General features: G+C 58.5%; 6 protein-coding genes across 18 annotated transcripts in view; 3 read left to right on the top strand and 3 right to left on the bottom strand.

The window, feature by feature from the left end:
• Positions 1-1236: 1236 nt before the first annotated feature.
• On the top strand, positions 1237-3703 carry LOC128764987 (elongation of very long chain fatty acids protein 6-like). Its single transcript, XM_053875339.1, has 4 exons — positions 1237-1366; positions 1997-2128; positions 2889-3040; positions 3120-3703. The coding sequence occupies exons 1-4, from the start codon at positions 1269-1271 to the stop codon at positions 3533-3535; spliced, it is 798 nt and encodes a 265-aa protein (XP_053731314.1). The 5' UTR covers positions 1237-1268; the 3' UTR covers positions 3536-3703.
• Positions 3677-5318, bottom strand: aifm2 (apoptosis inducing factor mitochondria associated 2). The gene is given in 8 exon segments (XM_053874544.1): positions 3677-3857; positions 3859-3877; positions 3933-4112; positions 4180-4324; positions 4378-4644; positions 4686-4736; positions 4738-4809; positions 5061-5318. Coding segments are annotated over 8 exon segments (1173 nt in total).
• A 259-nt stretch (positions 5319-5577) lies between these two features.
• sncga (synuclein, gamma a) lies at positions 5578-7360 on the bottom strand. 2 transcript variants are annotated; one of them, XM_053875421.1, is made up of 4 exons: positions 7091-7360; positions 6899-7026; positions 6780-6831; positions 5578-6530 (listed from the first exon to the last, which is right to left on the bottom strand). In XM_053875421.1, the coding sequence occupies exon 4, from the start codon at positions 6499-6501 to the stop codon at positions 5596-5598; it is 906 nt and encodes a 301-aa protein (XP_053731396.1). In that variant the 5' UTR covers positions 6502-6530; positions 6780-6831; positions 6899-7026; positions 7091-7360; the 3' UTR covers positions 5578-5595. The 2 variants fall into 2 exon arrangements, with proteins under 2 accessions (XP_053731396.1, XP_053731397.1); XM_053875422.1 differs by having other exon boundaries at positions 7091-7352.
• Positions 7361-9401: 2041 nt separating this feature from the next.
• mmrn2a (multimerin 2a) lies at positions 9402-12616 on the top strand. The gene is made up of 9 exons (XM_053874543.1): positions 9402-9577; positions 9909-10013; positions 10092-10189; positions 10268-10312; positions 10458-10604; positions 10672-11009; positions 11078-11137; positions 11205-12015; positions 12074-12616. Exons 1-9 carry the CDS (start codon positions 9402-9404, stop codon positions 12391-12393), a joined length of 2100 nt encoding a protein of 699 aa, XP_053730518.1. The 3' UTR covers positions 12394-12616.
• On the bottom strand, positions 12274-13543 carry LOC128764971 (prolyl-tRNA synthetase associated domain-containing protein 1-like). 2 transcript variants are annotated; one of them, XM_053875294.1, is made up of 4 exons: positions 13392-13536; positions 13119-13244; positions 12926-13015; positions 12274-12860 (listed from the first exon to the last, which is right to left on the bottom strand). In XM_053875294.1, exons 1-4 carry the CDS (start codon positions 13512-13514, stop codon positions 12648-12650), a joined length of 552 nt encoding a protein of 183 aa, XP_053731269.1. In that variant the 5' UTR covers positions 13515-13536; the 3' UTR covers positions 12274-12647. The 2 variants fall into 2 exon arrangements, with proteins under 2 accessions (XP_053731269.1, XP_053731268.1); XM_053875293.1 differs by having other exon boundaries at positions 13119-13543.
• Positions 13544-14920: 1377 nt separating this feature from the next.
• opn4a (opsin 4a (melanopsin)) overlaps positions 14921-17150 on the top strand; it is a 3750-nt gene continuing 1520 nt past the window's right edge. For 3 of the 11 annotated variants that reach the window (XM_053875291.1, XM_053875292.1, XM_053875286.1), the window contains exons 1-7: positions 14923-15013; positions 15672-15811; positions 15888-16021; positions 16098-16301; positions 16474-16645; positions 16760-16918; positions 16982-17089. In XM_053875291.1, coding sequence (XP_053731266.1) covers positions 14936-15013; positions 15672-15811; positions 15888-16021; positions 16098-16301; positions 16474-16645; positions 16760-16918; positions 16982-17089 — 995 coding nt within the window. In that variant the 5' untranslated portion in view covers positions 14923-14935. The other 8 variants (XM_053875283.1, XM_053875284.1, XM_053875282.1 and 5 more) reach the window with 6 other exon arrangements.

The following is a 17150-nucleotide window of genomic DNA, read 5'->3' as shown; positions in this document are numbered from 1 at the left end:
AGTCTCTGGACTCTTGTATTATCAGACACGTGCGACTGATCGAGTTATTTCTGCAAACGTCCTGCACAGGCTGATCAAGCGCTGCTGCCTGACGTACTGCCTCAACTTCACCACGTGACACCAGCTTTTCCAGCTGCCATTCACGTTTGTCAAGGTTCTCACACCCGGACCCAGTTCACACACACACACACACATAGACACACACACACACACACAGACCCAGTTCACACACACACACACAGTTCACACACACACACACACACACACACAGACCCAGTTCACACACACACACACACACACACACAGACCCAGTTCACACACACACACACAGACCCAGTTCACACACACACACACATGCACCAGGACCCAGTTCACACAGACACACAGACCCAGCTGTCCACAGTCTGGGTTTGTAAATGCTGCTTGCTGTCCTCCAGCTGGCAGGAGGCCCGAGTCTGGTCTCCTTCTGTCCCTAATGTAACGGTCGGGTTTGCCCACTCCTCCTGACCGCTGAGAGCGGCTGCTGGCGGGTGCATCTGTGGTGCCTGGAGGGAGCGCTCAAGTCGATTTGGACCAAAAACAAACACGTGTGATGGAGAGTGCAGTCCTTCCTGCGCCTCCTCTCCTTTTTGATGTTTCTCTTACGACGCTGAGGAGGACCAGAACCACTTGGCTCACGCTCCCTGAAACCAGATATGGAGCCAGATCTCCGGTCCACAATACGAAGCCCACACCAAACCTGAAGTTCCAGTGGGAGGTTTCAGTGAAACCACCGTCTTGACTCTCCAACCGTTGGTGTGGACGCACAAGCAGCTGCTCCATCTGCATTCAAATAGGTTTGGAAATGTCTTCCATGGAGCTTCTTGGCAAGTCCCCCGTGATGTCACCACACCGAAGGCTCAGTGGAGCGCTCGCTGACACCAGCGTGGCCAACCGTGTTTCCTCTCACATTCCACGCGCAGTCTGAAGTGTTGCGGTCGCAAAGCATTTCAAGCATCAGTTTCTGTGCCTTGGTCAGTGCCCTGACTGTCGTTCACCTCTGAGCAACTGCACACACAGACATTATTAGCTTGGACTCTTATGATGAGGGTACATTTATGGGAGGAGGACATCAGGTGAAAATAAACACTCAATTGATGTCAAAGTAAAGACGGTGTGACGCAAATCACGGCGGGCCTGATGCTGACCGCGCCCCCACCACCTGGCCACGCCCCTTCAGCCAGGTGCTGTTAAGCGGGCGCTGGAGCAGCGCGGGGCCCAGTATCGACATGGTTCCAGGCAACGAGACCACGTTCAAGCTGTCGGAATTCGGCTTCGAGCGGCGTTTCGACGAGCGGAGCGCGATCCGCTGGATGCAGGAGAACTGGTGAGCGACCTTCTCTGACTCCTGACACGGATCGCTTGGGCGCGTGAGGTGCGTTCACGGGGGCTCGTGTGACGTTGGTCCTGGAGCCAAAGCGACGTATATTTCCACCTGGACTGGGTTTAATCGCCGTCAAAATCAGTCAGAATGTGCGTCAGGCGTTTCGCCTCGCGGTGGGTGTAGACGGCAGTGAGAGGCGAACAGGCGGGGGTGGACGCGCGCGATTAGACCTCACCGTGATTCCGGTGAAACATCCCGACACAACCGGTAGCGCGGGTGTGCCCGTGACGTCACCGCCAGGCTCGTGAGGTATGCCACATCTGGTTCGTCCAGTTCGCCCAAACCAGTTTCAGAGCCAAGGTCAATGTTGGTGGAAGTCTCCAAACTCTGTGAGGATGGGTCAGAGTTGGGTCCTTCGTGGATCCCACTTGTCTTCAGGGTCAGCCTGGACCCTTTAGTCGAGGTCGTTGCTTCATGTGTGATGTGTCTGCGCCCAGATAAAACAACAGTGTCATGAGGTCATTAACCTTCCTCGGTCTGACGAGAACAAGACAGAATGCAAAGGAATAATCCCGGAAAAGAACGGCTCCGTTGCCATCGTTTCTCCTTCTGACTCGCCTCCTCTCTTCCCAGGGGCGCGTCCTTCCTCTTCAGCGCGCTCTACGTGCTCCTGGTGTTCGGGGGTCAACAGCACATGAGACGGAGAGAGAAGATGAACCTGCGGCTGCCGCTGGTCCTCTGGTCCCTGAGTTTGGCCCTCTTCAGGTGCGGCTTCATCTTCACCCGAGGCCCAGTGGCGTCCGCTGGGCCTCGCCGCTTTAGAAAGACCGGGTCCGCGGCGCCTGGGTCGCGGCAGTCAGACACGGCAGAGCCGTCGAGGTCACGACTGGAGTGCCACTGCTGGCCAAGACACACGGCGTCTCTCCACTCAACAGCAGCCACTGATGACTGTGTGACCCGTTTCAATATATGTTTTAGTTTTTATTTGGTTTGGAATTTTTGTCACTCAAATTCACTTAGTTTTAATGAGCTGGCTACTTTTAGGGAGTTTTTATCTTTTTGGAAAATGCTTAGTTTCAGTTTAGATTTTATGACTTGGAGTTGGTTTTTTTACCTTCAATATGAGGCGTCGGACCAAGATTGAAGAAAAACACCAAAAAGCCTGCAGGGTGGGAAGAGGAGGCTGTTGGCCGGCGACACGGCCGACTGGACAGCTGTGGTGACAGCAGCCCAGATCCAGATGCCTCTTGATGACAGGAGTACACACCCAAGCAGAGGACAACTCTCCCACACCTTCACTTGCTTTGCATCAGTCTTGCAGACAGTGGACGCTGGCTGTGGTTTTATGACAAACTTGTTTTCATTTCAGTGAATGAAAGTGATTTAGTGAAGTCTTGGTGAGCTAGAGCGGCCTGCATTGCGTGCAGTTCACTCGTTCTCACCTCACTCACACTGCTGTCTTCTCTTCTGGATGTTGCTGATGTCAAATGCACGGCCGTGTGACGGTGTTGACCTGTCGCCGCAGCGTCACCGGGGCGGTCCGCACCAGCTCCTACATGCTCCACGTGCTGCGCAGCGGCGGCTTCAAGCGTTCCATCTGCGACCAGAGTTTCTACCACGGACCAGTCAGCAAGTTCTGGGCCTACGCTTTTGTTCTGAGCAAAGCGCCGGAACTGGGTCGGTGCCGGCTCCACCACCTTCAGCCAGCGTGAGATTTGACCGAGCGAGTGCATGACGACGGTCTCGTGTGTTCCAGGTGACACGGCCTTCATCGTGCTGCGGAAGCAGAAGCTGCTCTTCCTGCACTGGTACCACCACGTCACGGTGCTCCTCTACTCCTGGTACTCCTACAAGGACATGGTGGCGGGCGGCGGCTGGTTCATGACCATGAACTACGGCGTGCACGCCTTGATGTACAGCTACTACGCGGCGCGTGCCGGCGGCCTGCACGTGCCGCGGCGCTGCGCCATGCTCATCACTAGCGCACAGATCGCCCAGATGGCCATGGGCATCACCGTCAGCGCACTGGTCTTCTGCTGGATGCAGCAGGTGGACTGTCCCTCACACCTGGACAACATCGTGTGGGCAGGGCTTATGTACCTCAGCTACCTGCTGCTCTTCTCGCACTTCTTCTACCAGTCGTACGTGCGGCCGCACGCCAAGACGGCCTGAAGGAGCCTCATCCGTCGGCTATTGATGGATTATTCATCCTGCTGCAAGTTCCGTTCATTTCCTGTTCACCTTTCTATTTATTGAGTCCGACAGACGCCCAGGTGGAGCAGAGCTTCTCCTGTTGTGGATGGAGTTGACATTTCAAGCGTTCACCTTCAGCTGTAATGTAACGTGTCCTGACTGAGAATAAAGCTCCATGTGTGTGTGCGAGAGTGTGTCTGAGCCCGGCTCCTCCTCACAGCGCCGCCGCTGCCGCATCTCTCTCCAGCTCTTCCACAGCATCAGGTCTCCACTTTTGGCCATGGCCACCACACCACGTGGCCAGCAGCATGGTGGCGCTGCCTTCTGGCCGGACACACAGAGGGTGAGCGCCGGCGGCCGAGTCGGCTCTGCTCACCTGGGCGGTAGGATCTCAGCGGCCTCCCGCTCAGGCTGACGTTATTAACGGCGACCGCTGCGCGAAGGCCAGCGTGGTACGGCGTCTTGGCCTCGGCCACGTCGGCACAGTCGTTTGAGAGGCCGGCCACCTGCAGGTGAGCGTCGACTCGCAGAGCACCGCTGTCAGAGAGGGCGTGGGCTGTGGACACGCCCAGCGCTGGGTCAGCAGGCGGCTGCTGTGAGAGGGAGCGGAGTCGGCTACTGACCCAGGGAGGAGGCGTACGCTCGGCTGTTGATCCGGAGCGCGGAACAATCCAGCAGCAGGTCTACGCTGAGCCTGGCGCCTTTGTCCGTGGTCACGGCGGAGTTCTGACGACAGCGGTTTGTCTGGAGCCCAGCCAGGTCCAGAACCTGCAGCACACATACACGAGTCATGACAGAGGGAGTCACAGTCACGCAGCAACGCAGATGTACCCAGCAGAAGCTCCACCCCCTTCACGCCGCAGCTGGCCGCACTGGACCGGGGAGCCACGCCCCAACACTCGCTGCAGGACTGAGGCCTGCGCAGAAGAGCTGCGGTTCCACTGGACGTACGGGCCGTAGAAATGGCACAGAGGAGCCGTGAGAAACTCGCTCACCCTTCTCTCTGGGTAGCGGCTCCTGAGCTCCGCGGCCATCTCCACGCCCGTGGAGCCTCCGCCCACCACCAGGACCGAGTCTGCAGCCTGGATCTGGACAGGTGTGCGTGCGCGAGAAGCTCCTCTGGGGTTACCTGCTGGGCCAGCTCCTCGTAGGCCTGGACCGCCTGCTGGTACGAGAGACCAGAGTGTGTTGAACTTGCAGGGAAACGGGCCGTCGGTGCCGGTGCACAGCAGCAGGTGGGAGTACTGGACCTCCTGTGCCACACCGGTGCACACATTACAGCGCACAGCTTTCAGGTCACATGACCACGAGCCTCACTGAGGGTGGGTTTGGACGGCCACACCCTCAGACCCAGTAGAGTCACATGACCCGCCGCTTCCAAATGACTCCAAGTGTGTGTGTGTGTGTCTGTGTCACTGACTTCATGAACAAGCGCATTAGCGTAGACTGAACACGGTGAAGCTAGCAGCTAACAGTTAGCCCCACCAGATGTTTTGCTCACTACCTCTGACAGACTCCCAGCCACATGCAGCAGCTTCAAGTGGAGGACCATCAACAAGACCACGTCACCCGTCGTCTGCTTCTCCTGCAGACTTTTCTCAGGGACCTGGCTCCATCGCTGACGCTGCAGCTTGGGAACTTCATCTAAAGGACCGGAGACCCAGGTGTGTGGGTCCTGCTCCGATGGGACCAGACCTCCGTTTGAAACGGTACCAACGGGCCGCTTGAGTGGATGACTGGGTGAACAGATTTCATCGGACATGTCGGCTGTCCTGCTCAAAAGGTCAAGCTGGAACAGACTCGTGAAGAGGACAGCAGTGCTGCCGTGACCCCGAGTGACGGGCTGGCCAGCACCGCTGACCTCTCCTCCTTGCATGAATAAAGTTCCTCCCACTGTGTAGAATATCCATCTGATCGCCAGGGTATTTTTGTCAATGATCTCAGCGTACTAGCTTCATGTTTTTTTGTTTTTTAACAGACAAAAAGTAGTGGTTCTGGACTGACAGGGAAAGACACACTAGTTTTCAAGATCCACCTTTTTATTTTATTTTTGTTCCCATTTTTGTTTGTGTTTGTGTGAGAGAGAGTGTGTGTGAGTGAGAGAGTGTGTGTGTGTGTGTGTGAGTGAGAGAGTGTGTGTGTGTGTGTGTGTGTGAGTGAGAGAGTGTGTGTTTGTGTGAGAGAGAGTGTGTGTGTGTGAGAGAGAGTGTGTGTTTGTGTGAGAGAGAGTGTGTGTGTGTGAGAGAGAGTGTGTGTTTGTGTGAGAGAGAGTGTGTGTGTGTGAGAGAGTGTGTGTTTGTGTGAGAGAGAGTGTGTGTGTGTGAGAGAGAGTGTGTGTTTGTGTGAGAGAGAGTGTGTGTGTGTGAGAGAGTGTGTGTTTGTGTGTGTGAGTGAGAGAGTGTGTGTTTGTGTGAGAGAGAGTGTGTGTGTGTGAGAGAGAGTGTGTGTTTGTGTGAGAGAGTGTGTGTGTGTGAGAGAGTGTGTGTTTGTGTGAGAGAGAGTGTGTGTTTGTGTGAGAGAGAGTGTGTGTTTGTGTGAGAGAGTGTGTGTGAGAGAGTGTGTGTGTGTGTGAGAGAGTGTGTGTTTGTGTGTGTGAGTGAGAGAGTGTGTGTTTGTGTGAGAGAGAGTGTGTGTGTGTGAGAGAGAGTGTGTGTTTGTGTGTGAGAGAGTGTGTGTTTGTGTGTGTGAGTGAGAGAGTGTGTGTTTGTGTGAGAGAGAGTGTGTGTGTGTGAGAGAGAGTGTGTGTTTGTGTGTGAGAGAGTGTGTGTTTGTGTGTGTGAGTGAGAGAGTGTGTGTTTGTGTGAGAGAGAGTGTGTGTGTGTGTGAGAGAGTGTGTGTGTGTGTGAGAGAGTGTGTGTTTGTGTGAGAGAGTGCGTGTGGGAGGGGCCTGTCCAAGGCGTGGATGGGAGGCGTGGCATCACTGACAGTTGCTCCTGAAGACTCATCTGGGCTCCTGATGCTGATGGATCCACTTCTGCAGAGAAAGAGGTGAGTCAGCAGGTTCTGCTGCAGACGACAGCTCCAGAGATGGAGGGCGGGTCACGTGTTGCCAGTGAGAGCAGGGGCCTCAAGGCGCTCCTGCCAGGGCCACGGTGGGCGCAGGCTTGTGCCAGGGGCCGAGTGACGGGGGGAGGGGCTGGGCGGCGTTTCTCAGCAGGGAAAGCAAAAGTGCTGGGGGGGTGGCTGCGGGAGCAGGATGAGGGCAGGGGCTGAGTCCACTCACCTGCAGGTGGCGCCCTCTACACCTGGGCTTGATCTCCTGCATCCTGTTGGTCCTTGACAGAGACAGAGGCGGCGTGATGAGCGTGTGCAGCGGCGCCTCCACTTGCTCCTGGGACTCACCTTGGCGACCAGGCCTGAGGACAGCAGGGCCGACTCCACGCCCTCCACGGCGGCCTGAGCCACCTGCTCGGCCCCGGCCACGGCAGCGTCGGCCGCCACGTTGGCCTGTTCCGTCGTCTTCTGCGCCACTGAAGCCAGAGCCAGACTCAGACCAGCAGACTCGCCACCCGACCCCCCGCCCTCCACACATACCTATGTTGACCACGCCGTCTCGGGTCTTGGTCGCTGCGTCCCCCACGCCGGCCCTCGTCTTCTCCGCCGCAGCCATGACTCCGCCCCTCGCCGCTGAGAAGCCTTTCTTGAAGGAATCCATGTCTTCAGCTCTGTCTGTCCGGACTGTGTGAGCGGCGCAGGACACTGGCACTGAGAGAGGAGTCGGGTGGGCGGACTCCGAGGGCCGAGGAGGGAGGGGGAGGGAGAGGCCACTCGCTGGATGCTATCAAACATTCATGGCAGAGAGAAAGGTGGAGTGAGGCAGCAAAGATGGCCCCTAAAGGCTGAGTCATCTTGATGGGACGTGCAGCGTCAGCGGAGTCTTCTCATTCGCTGAGTGACTTGGCATTCAGCTGCCCTCTCTGAGAGCACAGCACACACACACACACACACACACACGTCTCTCTAGCCTTGTGGGGACCTCTCCTGGCCATCGCCCTTTCCCCAGCCTGAACCATGGCTCTGGACCAGACCAAAGCGAGCCAGAGGGTCCCCAGAAGAAGGAGGCTTGATAAGGCCTGCTGTTTTTTCTCTACAGTGACCCGACATGACGGAGCAGCTCTTGCTTTGGACAGCCTCACTCAAAACGCTGCCTTAACCTACAAAGATGGGGCAACACACGCAGAAGCCAGGGAGTGTCACTCGTCCCCGTGTGGAGGACCAGGGCCGGTGTCACTGGCTGATGCGCTCCGCCGCTGCAGCTACCCCACGCAGAGTGGCGACGTCACATCCGGCTTTTTTGGATGTTTTCATGAGCCAGAGCAGATTCAAATAAAGGATTCCAAGGCGATTTCTACCACATGCGTAGCATTTATTTCCACAAAACACCATGTTTGTCATCGCATCCTGAGCCAAGTTTACGTCCGCTCTTCTCCTCAGTCTGTGGAACAACACGTCGTGATTGGCTGACGCGTACGCAGCTTTGTTTTTCTTTGATATCGCACCAAAATCACAACAGTCTCCACAGTGGGCACTTCAACACCTCCAGATACATTTGTATTCATTCACCAGGGAACAGATGCATCAGTTTTCAGCGTCAGCTGAGAGACGCGTGGTGATTGGTCGACGCGTGCGGGGCATCCACCCATCATTTGCCCCTGTCGACCGTGGTGCGGCGCTCTGTTTATGTTGTTGAAGTTCAAAAAAACCCTAGAATATCTTATGAAACACACAATTTCTTAAGTAGTCGTAAGAAAATATTTGAATGAGATAAAAAAACCGTATAACCATGGACGCATGCGCTTAAACACATGCAGTAAACTTGGTCAAACATGGGCAATTTGCAGGTCAAGTCCTGGAATTTCCGACGTGGGGTCCACCTGGGACCCTCCACCACTGCCGAGGAGCCGGACTGGGCACGGGCCTGTGGCCCTCGGGCAGAAGAGGGGCCTGAAGGTGGCGCCACCACCACGGACGGTGAAGGTGCCTTCATCCTGCCTGTGGTGAGCATGTGGCACGAGGACAGTCAGGACTCCACCTGTCCAACATGGTCCTGGCTGGTTGGGTCGTCCCGGTCCAGACCCACTGAATGTTCTCCAAGCAAGGAAACAACTCAGTTGCTCAGTAGATTCCACATGGCTGCGCTAAGAGGTGACCTTTGACCTGTGGTCCCACATGACCCCTGCCCTCACACACCAGCGTTCAGAATGAGTCAGAGGTGTGAAGGTGACAGAAGGGGGGCCCCGATGAGCAATGATGTCATTGCCCCTACAGCAGCGGGCCACACGGGACAACAGCAGCATTGGGACGCGCAGCACGGCCCAGCGGTTGGAAGCACACAGGAAGGAGGGCGGGCAAGACCTGCACGCAGAACACCCGCCCCCCTCTGATGCTCTACAGCGCCGCCCACAGGCCTGTGAACTGCCAGTGGTTTCACGGCGAGGCCCGAGACAACAGTGCTGACACAGTAGTGACTGAGAGGCCTTGGACCGGACCAGAGTTGTGTGTGTGTGTGTGTGTGTCTGCACTGGCACACTCAGATGATCCTCATCAGTCAAAAGCTCGTGCTCGTGACTGCTGAGTTCCTGTCACTCTGGACAGAAGTGACCAGCAGGAAGGAAGGAAGGAAGGTGGCAGGAAGTGAAGGCATTTCCCAAGATTGTTCCAGTGTGATGGAGGAGGCCACTGCTCTCTCTCTCTCTCTCACACACACACACACACACACACACACACACACACACACACACACACACACACACACACACACACACACACACAGACAGAGGCAGGAGTGGGCGGGCCCCCGGGACTGAGCAGCACCAGGCGAAGGCAAGCTCCAGTCCAAAGCAGCATGACGGCAGAACTGGCTCTGGTTCTGGGGCTCCTGGTGAGTTCCAGCTGTGAAGTCAGGGGGCGCGACCCTGACCTTGAGGATAATGCGCAGAAGGAAGGAGTAAGAATGAGGGGACCCCTGCTGGGGGCCACAGCGGCGCCACCTCCTGCAGCTCGGGGACGCTTCAGGAGCAGGTGAGTCCTGAATCACGCGGATCAGAACATCTGGAGGTGAGCCCTGACCCCAGGCAGAATGCAGGAGCAAGAGCCTGAGGCTCCACAGCTCAGATCACCTTGGGCTTGTGACCGTGCCAGGCTGGGGGCCTTCACCGGGGCAGAGGTCAGATTGTGGTGAGGTCACTTCAGGAATGACAGAGTTTTGGGACGGGTCCGTGAGTTAGGTGGGATTTCCGTCCAGTCTCCAGCCTGAAGGTGGGAGATGAGAGGTTTGGTTTGGTGAATCTGAGGATGAGAGCGACGACGTCCGATTCTCTGCTGCTGTTGAAGAAAGGCTGTTTGTGATCAGGAGCTGGTGTGGACCGTCCACTGGAGGCGTGCTGACCGCCACCTCACAGTGCAGGACTGAGGGCTGCACCATCCGGTCTGCGTGTCCTGGACGGCAGCTCATCCTGTGAGTAACATCAGCAGACGGGACGGCGCCCAGGCCTCACCCTGCCGCGTGCGTGTGTGTGTGTGTGTGTGTGTGCAGGAGCGCCGTCTCTCACTGTCCGCTCCACAAGCAGCAGCAGCTGATCTTCTGGTGGTGTTGCTGCAGTGGGAACGGTGAGCAGCATCCTGGCGCGGCAGGTGGGTCCGAGCCTGTGCGGTTGCCAAGGCGACGCACCCAGGAAGCACACTCAGGCAAACGATTTGTGTTTGTGGCAGATGCTCTGGAGTGGCCCCTGACGGGACCCTCAGCCACCTCTGTTGGTAACGGCGGCTTCGACAACACAACCCACAACACAGCACACAACTCCACACATCACAACCCTTCATGCAACACTACACTCTACAGAACAATCCACTCTACACAACACAACCCTCCTGACCGCTTTAAAGCCCGTGTCTTCCACAGGCAGTCAGCCAAATGCGGCTCTCGGCCGCGCGCAGAATGACCAGCAGCACGGCCACGCCCCCCCGGCCCTCCAGCCAGGCCACTACGGCCAGGTCAGCTCCAGGAGCGGCGCCGGTCCAGAGGCGGCCCAGCTCCAGCGTCCAGCCGGTGAGGGCCGCACGCGGCTGCCGACCACCACTGCGTCCGCTGCTGATGCTCTCGCGTGTCCCTGCAGAGGAGCCGCAGGCCACGGAGGAGCCGGGTCCCGGCGCGCAGCCGCGCAGCTCCCCGCGCCGCTACGACAGCTTCCTGGCTCCTCTCCCAGTCCCCCACATGATGGCGCTGCTCATGTCCCAGCTGCAGCCTCTGATGGAAGGGTTCAACATGTCGCTGCAGCAGCTCAGCCGGCAGGTGGCAGTGCTGAGCCACGAGGTGGCACAGCTGAAGCGCCAGGGTGGCGTCCAGGCTGCGCAGCTGGAGAGGAGCGAGGCGCAGTCGGACCCGGCGTCGCTGCTGCTGGGCAACCTGAGCAGCTTCCAGAGGGACATGGACCGTCAGCTCCAGCGGCAGCAGGTCACAGGAGAGTGCGCGCGGGGTAAGAGGCCCATGGCTGTAATGTCGGTGCGTGCGTGCGTCCGCAGGAGGAGATGGACGCCGTCAACGCCACGCTGGCCCAGGCCCACAGCCAGCTGAGGGAGCAGGTGCTCACCGGTGCCGCTCACCCGCGCGGCTCAGCTCGGAGCCCTCTGACTCGTGCGCTTGTCTCAGGTGCGGGCTCTGGCGGGGGGCGTGGACTCTCTGGACGGACAGTGCCGGCAGCTCCGGCGCGACGCGCTCGCTCTCAACGAGCGCATCAACCAGACCGCTCGGAGCAGCCAGGTCCAGTTCATGGAGACGGGGCTGGAGGTGGAGGCCGCCCGGGAGGTGGTCCTGCGCAGGGTGACGGAGCTGGCGGGAAACCTCAGCCTGCGGGAGCAGCGGCTGCAGGAGGCGGAGGCGGACTTGGACTACCTCTTCAGCAGCTTGTCTCGCCTGGAGATGGGCGTGGCCAACCTCACCGAGCAGGTCAGCCAAAACAGACTGGCTCTGGATGAGGGGGAGGACAGGAGCTCGTGGCCGGGAGACCGAACCGACGAGTGGGAGCCAGCGGTGGAGGCGCTGCAGCGCAGCCTCCAGCAGGTGGCGTCTGTGTGCACCGCTGCGTCAGCGTGGCGGGCGCTCATCTCACGGCGCCGCTTCTTCCAGGTGAAAGTGTCCGTGGTGTCGGAGCAGGCCAAGAGCAGGCGCGCGGAAGTGGGCCTGGCACGCCTCGGCGACTCGCTGGCTGGGCTGCTGCTGGAGGCCGTGGAGCAGAAGGAGCAGCAGCAGCAGCAGAAGGAGGCGCTGACTCGGCTGTCAGGCTCTTTCAAGTCCCTCCTGCAGGACGGGATCCGCCACAATGACGTGCTGGAGCTGCTGCTGGGGCAGGAGGTGCTGGAATTCCTGGAGTGGCCCGTTCCGGAGCAGGAGGCCCACTCCATCCCGGCCGTGAAGGAGCAGCTGCACCTCTTGCAGGAGCGGCTCGGCCGCAGCGGCACAGGTCCGACTGACCGGAGGCTGGCGTCGCATGGCAAAACTCACGTCTTTCTGTCGAACAGGAGGCTCCAGCGGGTGGCCCCGGGGCCGGAGGCGAGCTGCGCTGCTCCCGGGGCCCGAGGGGGCCCGCGGCGCCGGAGCAGACCTGCGGAGGCTGGAGCAGCAGGTGGAGCTGCTGGGAGAGAAGCTGCGTCTGCTGGAGGCACAGAGAAGCAGCTGCTGTGGACCTCGGGAGGAGGATGGTCAGGACGGCAGACTCGGGCACTCCGCTGGACCTCCTGGGACTCTGGAGGCTGGAGAGCAATCGGGAGGAGGGCTGACAGACAGGTCACATGACTCCCTGAGACTCAGCGCGAGAGCAGCCGACAGACACACACCTTAGTTAGGAGCAGCATCTCCAGGCTGCTGAGCTCACCACAGCTTTATTCAGCTGCGCGCGCACGCGCACACACACACGCACGCACACACACACACCATGGAGGAGGTGCTGCCGCAGGAGGAGCCACTTCTGCCAAACCGTCCAGCTTTGTTCCTCCAGGCTTCTTCACCTGCGTGTGTCAGAGATTGTGACGTGACAGATCCACGAATAAAAAGAGTTGCAGGTCCTTCCTCCTGTCCAGACCGAGCCGGTCCTGTCTAGGGGAAGTTGTGCAGGATGGGCTTGTGACCCGTTTCCTCCAGGAAGCGCAGGAGATCTTGTGGGTGCAGTCCCAGAGAGGCGGTGTTGGTCATCGGGTGGAAGAAGACAAGCGGGTGAGGGCCCTCCACCAAGGCTCGGTCCAGAACCAGCTGGACACTGAGATCCTTGTCAAAGAGAAGAGCCAGAGCTGTGGCGCAGCCCTGGCCCACCTGGACACACACACACACAGGTTCAGTCAAAGACGTCAGAGAAAGGGAGAATCAAAGCGACAAACTTTGAGTTTCTCCAGCATCAGACTCTCATCGGCAAAACGCAGGTTTCCTCCTCCCACGCCGAGGCTCTTCGCCAACTGGTTCAGGTCCACCTGCGGGAGCAGAGGTCAGAGGGCGTTGAACACAGTGACCACCCTCGCACGGCGCCATCTTCAGGAAGGGCCAACTCATCCATCTGGCGGCTCCAGCACTCACCTGGCAACTGTGGACTGTCGAAACCAGGAAGAGCGTTTTCTTCTTCTTGTCTTTTAAAAAAAGATTCTTTGCAACGACGCCGCTGACGTCCTGCAGGTGGGGCATCATTTCCTCCACCGTGAACACCTGGAGGAAGACGCCACACGTCACCACACGGCAGCAGCGTCTCCCCACGCTGACGCCAACCTCGGCCGGATGTGACACGCGGAACGGCCACGCAAACACGCGCACATATTGCAGGATGATCAAGAAAAGAAATGGAGCGACTGTTACCGCAGGGTGTTCAACGCAGCGCGTCTGGATCTCCAAACTCTCCAGGAACCGCTCGAGCTCTGCCCTTAAATCCTGAGACATTCTGTTGACGCGTGCGGTTCCAGTTCTTCTTCGACCAGCCATGCGGCGCGGCCGCAGCTGAGCTGTGCACTGCCACCTACCGGCGGACTGCCGCTACTGGCTGTGCGTGGCGGCTGTCCGCGATTAAAGTTGAATGTGGTGACGTGTCTGATGATAGGGGCGTGAATGCACGTGACCCTGCTGGGACCCGGAAGCACATAAAAGCACATCTTTACCTGAAAGATTCACAAGCTCCCTCCAGTGATCAGGACAGTTCAACTTGACGTTGACCTGTGTTTTGGTTCCTCATGTGTACAGCGCCTCCTGCGCCGTGTGTTTCTGAGCGCCACGTTCCCTCCGGTTCATCATCCTCACAGTTTTTACTGTGGCGGTTTCTGGTCTAATTTCTGCCCATTTGTTTCTGGTTTTGCGCCTCGGTTTCTCTGCGTTTGGGGAGGCCCTTGTCCGTCTCTGTTTTGCTTCTGTGTCCATAGTGAATAAATGCGTGGCCCTGTCTCCAGTCACATTTGGGTCCAGTCGTTTGGTGACGGGAGTGATGCGAGGTGGGAGCTGGCGTGACGTCAGACACAAGTTCACCAGAGTGCAGGTGTGAAGAGACAGAGAGGAGCAGAACAACAGCTGAAAACACCGCCGCGCAGCAGAGGGAAGACGCGACTCATCACACACCCAGACGGGCGGCGCTCCACTCTCTACTGTCTCTTCTTCATCTTCGAGCGTCCTTGCATGGTGGGGGCCCGCTGTGTTGGTCCGGGGCCCGGTCTGAGCTTCAGTTCCACTGTGAGGAGCAGAGGAACCAGCAGCTGACCATCCAAGTCATGTGATAAACAAAGCTGTCTGCGGAACATTGTCCCACTTCTCCCTCCATTCATGTTATGAAACTGATTAGATGCCAGAGTGACCCACTTCTGCACAGCAGCTGTTGCCACGGTGATGTGAGTAAATGGAGGCTGATGTCAAAGGTCATCTCAATCCCTTCAAGGTCATTTGACAGTCACGCACGCTCAGCGCCAAAGCTCCAGAGAAGCTTGACTCTGGGAAGCAGCTGACCTCTGGACTGCTGTCGGCCCAGTTCTGCTCGGCTCTGAGACCCTCCTCCGCATCAGGCTCCTGAGGTGCAGGTGCGAGCGGCTCTTCTTCCGCTGCTGGCTCCACACAACCTTCTCCACCTCCGCGTGCGACTGTGATTGACGTTGCGCATCGTTTTTTGTTTCTTTATTCATTCACAACCGGAGAATGAAGCGCTCGCAACTGTCGCCGTCGTCAGGTTCTGGTGCGAGAGCAGCGGCGGGTCACGCGGCCTGATGAGAGTCACCGACTCAAATAGCCTCTTCCAGGAAAAGCCTGAAAAACGCTGAAACCTCATTTCGCAAAGTGTTGGGCGGCGCGTGCGCGCGCTGATCCCCTCCGTGGCTCCTGGCTGCCGCGCGCCCCGCACTCGGACCGACGCCTGTGGTGAGAGCGGGATGGACTCGCGCGAGCCCCTCGTCAACTGCTCCGAGTGCGCGAGTCCGGAGCGGAGCGACCTTCCCGCCAGGCTGAACGTGAGTAGGCGCTCGCGGGTGCAGTGGCGCGCGCGACTCACCTGGAGACCCGAGTTGCTGCTCACAGCGCTGAGACGCAGCTGCGGCAGAAGCCAGACTCCAGCGCGGAGGCTGACGCTGACATTTCTTACGTCTTGTATTTGAATCGAGCGGGACTCACTCTCTCTCACACGCGCACGCACGCTCTGTTTCCAGCGGCTCATTGATTACCGATCAGTGACCTTCATTGGTGCTGTGGAACATGGAGTCACGTGGCTCCTCGCATTTTCAGCCTCGCTTACATGAACGAAGTTTCCCAGAACCAATCGACCAGTCTGGGCTTTGGTTATCATCTGAGGTCCAACGCAGCGCCAGGACAAGCGAGCAGTGACCTGCTCCTGCTGCAGAGAACGAGACTGTGTGTTGGTCCCAGCGAAAGGTTCTGATGATCCCTGTTCATTTCTTCATTGCCTTTGTTGTCTGTGTGAGCGGCAGCCGGGAGGACAGGCCCGCTGGCCGACTGTCAGTGCCACGTCTAGCATGCTCAGGTTGTGACCCTGGACAGGGCTCCACCCAGGCAGGACGGTGTGGAGCCCTGTTTTCCTGGAGTGAGCCGAGGCTCCGGTGCTGACCATGACAGTCGCATGACACGCGTCGCTCGGATCTGCTTGTCGCCCAGCAGGAAGTGATGTCGCCGGAGAACCCCTTCCCCACCGTGGACGTGCCGGACCACGCCCACTACACCATCGGCTCCTTCATCCTGGCCATCGGCATCACCGGCACCGTCGGCAACTTCTTGGTCATCTACGCTTTCCGTAGGTAAAAAACGCTTGCTGCGGATGATCACGTGACGCAGTGGCAGACGGGGACATGATGGTGTGCGTGTTGGTGTCAGGAGTCGGAGCCTCCGCACCCCGGCCAACATGTTCATCGTCAACTTGGCCATCGCCGACCTGCTGATGTGCGTCACGCAGACGCCCGTCTTCTTCATCAGCAGCATGAGGAAGAGGTGGATCTTTGGGGAGAGAGGTGAGAGGCGCCGCTCAGTCTCTGACACACACACACACATCTGCGGCATTTAAACGGTGTGTGTGTGTGTGTGCAGCCTGTGAACTCTATGCCTTCTGCGGAGCTCTGTTTGGGATCTGTTCCATGATCACGTTGATGATCATCGCCGTGGACCGATACTTTGTCATCACGCGACCTTTGACCTCCATTGGAGTTTTGTCCTACAAACGGGCCTTTGTCGTCGTCATGGTTGCCTGGGCCTACTCTCTGGGATGGAGCCTGCCGCCTTTCTTCGGCTGGAGTGAGGACACACACACACACACTCACTCTTGGGCCTGATGTAGGAAGGTCTGTGTGCCGGTCTCAGATGGACTTGGTTGTTGGGACTCCTCCTCTGGGAGGAGCCTCATGAGGCTCGTCTTCCTGAGTCTGCTGCTCACGTCCCAGAGGTTCACGATGGCTCTGCCCACCAGGTGCCTACGTGCCGGAGGGTCTCATGACGTCGTGCACGTGGGACTACATGACCTTCACGCCGTCAGTGCGAGCCTACACCACGCTGCTGTTCACCTTCGTCTTCTTCCTGCCGCTGGCCGTCATCATCTACTGCTACGTCTTCATCTTCAGAGCGGTGCGGAGCACCAACCAGTCAGTCTGGGTCTGGGTCTGGGTCTGGGTGAGAGGGAGGGAGGGAGGGAGGGAGAGAGAGAGGGTGGGGGAGAGTGAGCGAGCGTGACCTGCTGCGCCTGCTTCTCGCGGCAGGACCATGCAGAAGCTGAGCATCAGCAGCCGGGAGTCGGGCAGGACTCTGACTCGGCTGCAGAACGAGTGGAAGATGGCCAAGGTGGCGCTGCTGGTCATCCTGCTGTACGTGGTGTCCTGGGCCCCCTACTCCAGCGTGGCGCTGACAGCCTTGGCCGGGTAGGTGTCCCCCCCCCCCGGCCTCCCGAGCGGCGCCGTGCTCACCTGAGCGTGTCTCCACAGCTACGCCGACATGCTGACGCCGTACATGAACTCCGTTCCCGCCGTCATCGCCAAAGCCTCCGCCATCCACAACCCCATCATCTACGCCATCACACACCCCAAGTACAGGCCAGTACCTGTCTCCGTGTCTGTGTCTGTGTGTGTGTGTGTCAACTTGTTTAGCTGGACA

Source organism: Synchiropus splendidus, chromosome 9 (genome assembly GCF_027744825.2).
Source record: "Synchiropus splendidus isolate RoL2022-P1 chromosome 9, RoL_Sspl_1.0, whole genome shotgun sequence".
In the NCBI taxonomy this organism is placed as follows: domain Eukaryota; kingdom Metazoa; phylum Chordata; class Actinopteri; order Syngnathiformes; family Callionymidae; genus Synchiropus; species Synchiropus splendidus.
This window is presented reverse-complemented; position numbering and strand designations above follow the sequence as displayed.

Bases quoted from the DNA above. Each gene is read 5' to 3' on its own strand.
- mmrn2a (XM_053874543.1), top strand. From the start codon at position 9,402: ATGACGGCAGAACTGGCTCTGGTTCTGGGGCTCCTGGTGAGTTCCAGC. The intron at 10,313-10,457 runs GTAACGGCGGCT...TGTCTTCCACAG, and splicing joins ACCCTCAGCCACCTCTGTTG to GCAGTCAGCCAAATGCGGCT. The intron at 10,605-10,671 runs GTGAGGGCCGCA...GTGTCCCTGCAG, and splicing joins CCAGCTCCAGCGTCCAGCCG to AGGAGCCGCAGGCCACGGAG.
- LOC128764987 (XM_053875339.1), top strand. From the start codon at position 1,269: ATGGTTCCAGGCAACGAGACCACGTTCAAGCTGTCGGAATTCGGCTTC. The intron at 1,367-1,996 runs GTGAGCGACCTT...CTCTCTTCCCAG, and splicing joins CGCTGGATGCAGGAGAACTG to GGGCGCGTCCTTCCTCTTCA. The intron at 2,129-2,888 runs GTGCGGCTTCAT...CTGTCGCCGCAG, and splicing joins CTGAGTTTGGCCCTCTTCAG to CGTCACCGGGGCGGTCCGCA.
- sncga (XM_053875421.1), bottom strand. From the start codon at position 6,501: ATGAGTCTTCAGGAGCAACTGTCAGTGATGCCACGCCTCCCATCCACG.
- LOC128764971 (XM_053875293.1), bottom strand. From the start codon at position 13,514: ATGGCTGGTCGAAGAAGAACTGGAACCGCACGCGTCAACAGAATGTCT. The intron at 13,016-13,118 runs GTGAGTGCTGGA...CTGCTCCCGCAG, and splicing joins CGACAGTCCACAGTTGCCAG to GTGGACCTGAACCAGTTGGC. The intron at 12,861-12,925 runs GTTTGTCGCTTT...GTGTGTGTCCAG, and splicing joins TGATGCTGGAGAAACTCAAA to GTGGGCCAGGGCTGCGCCAC.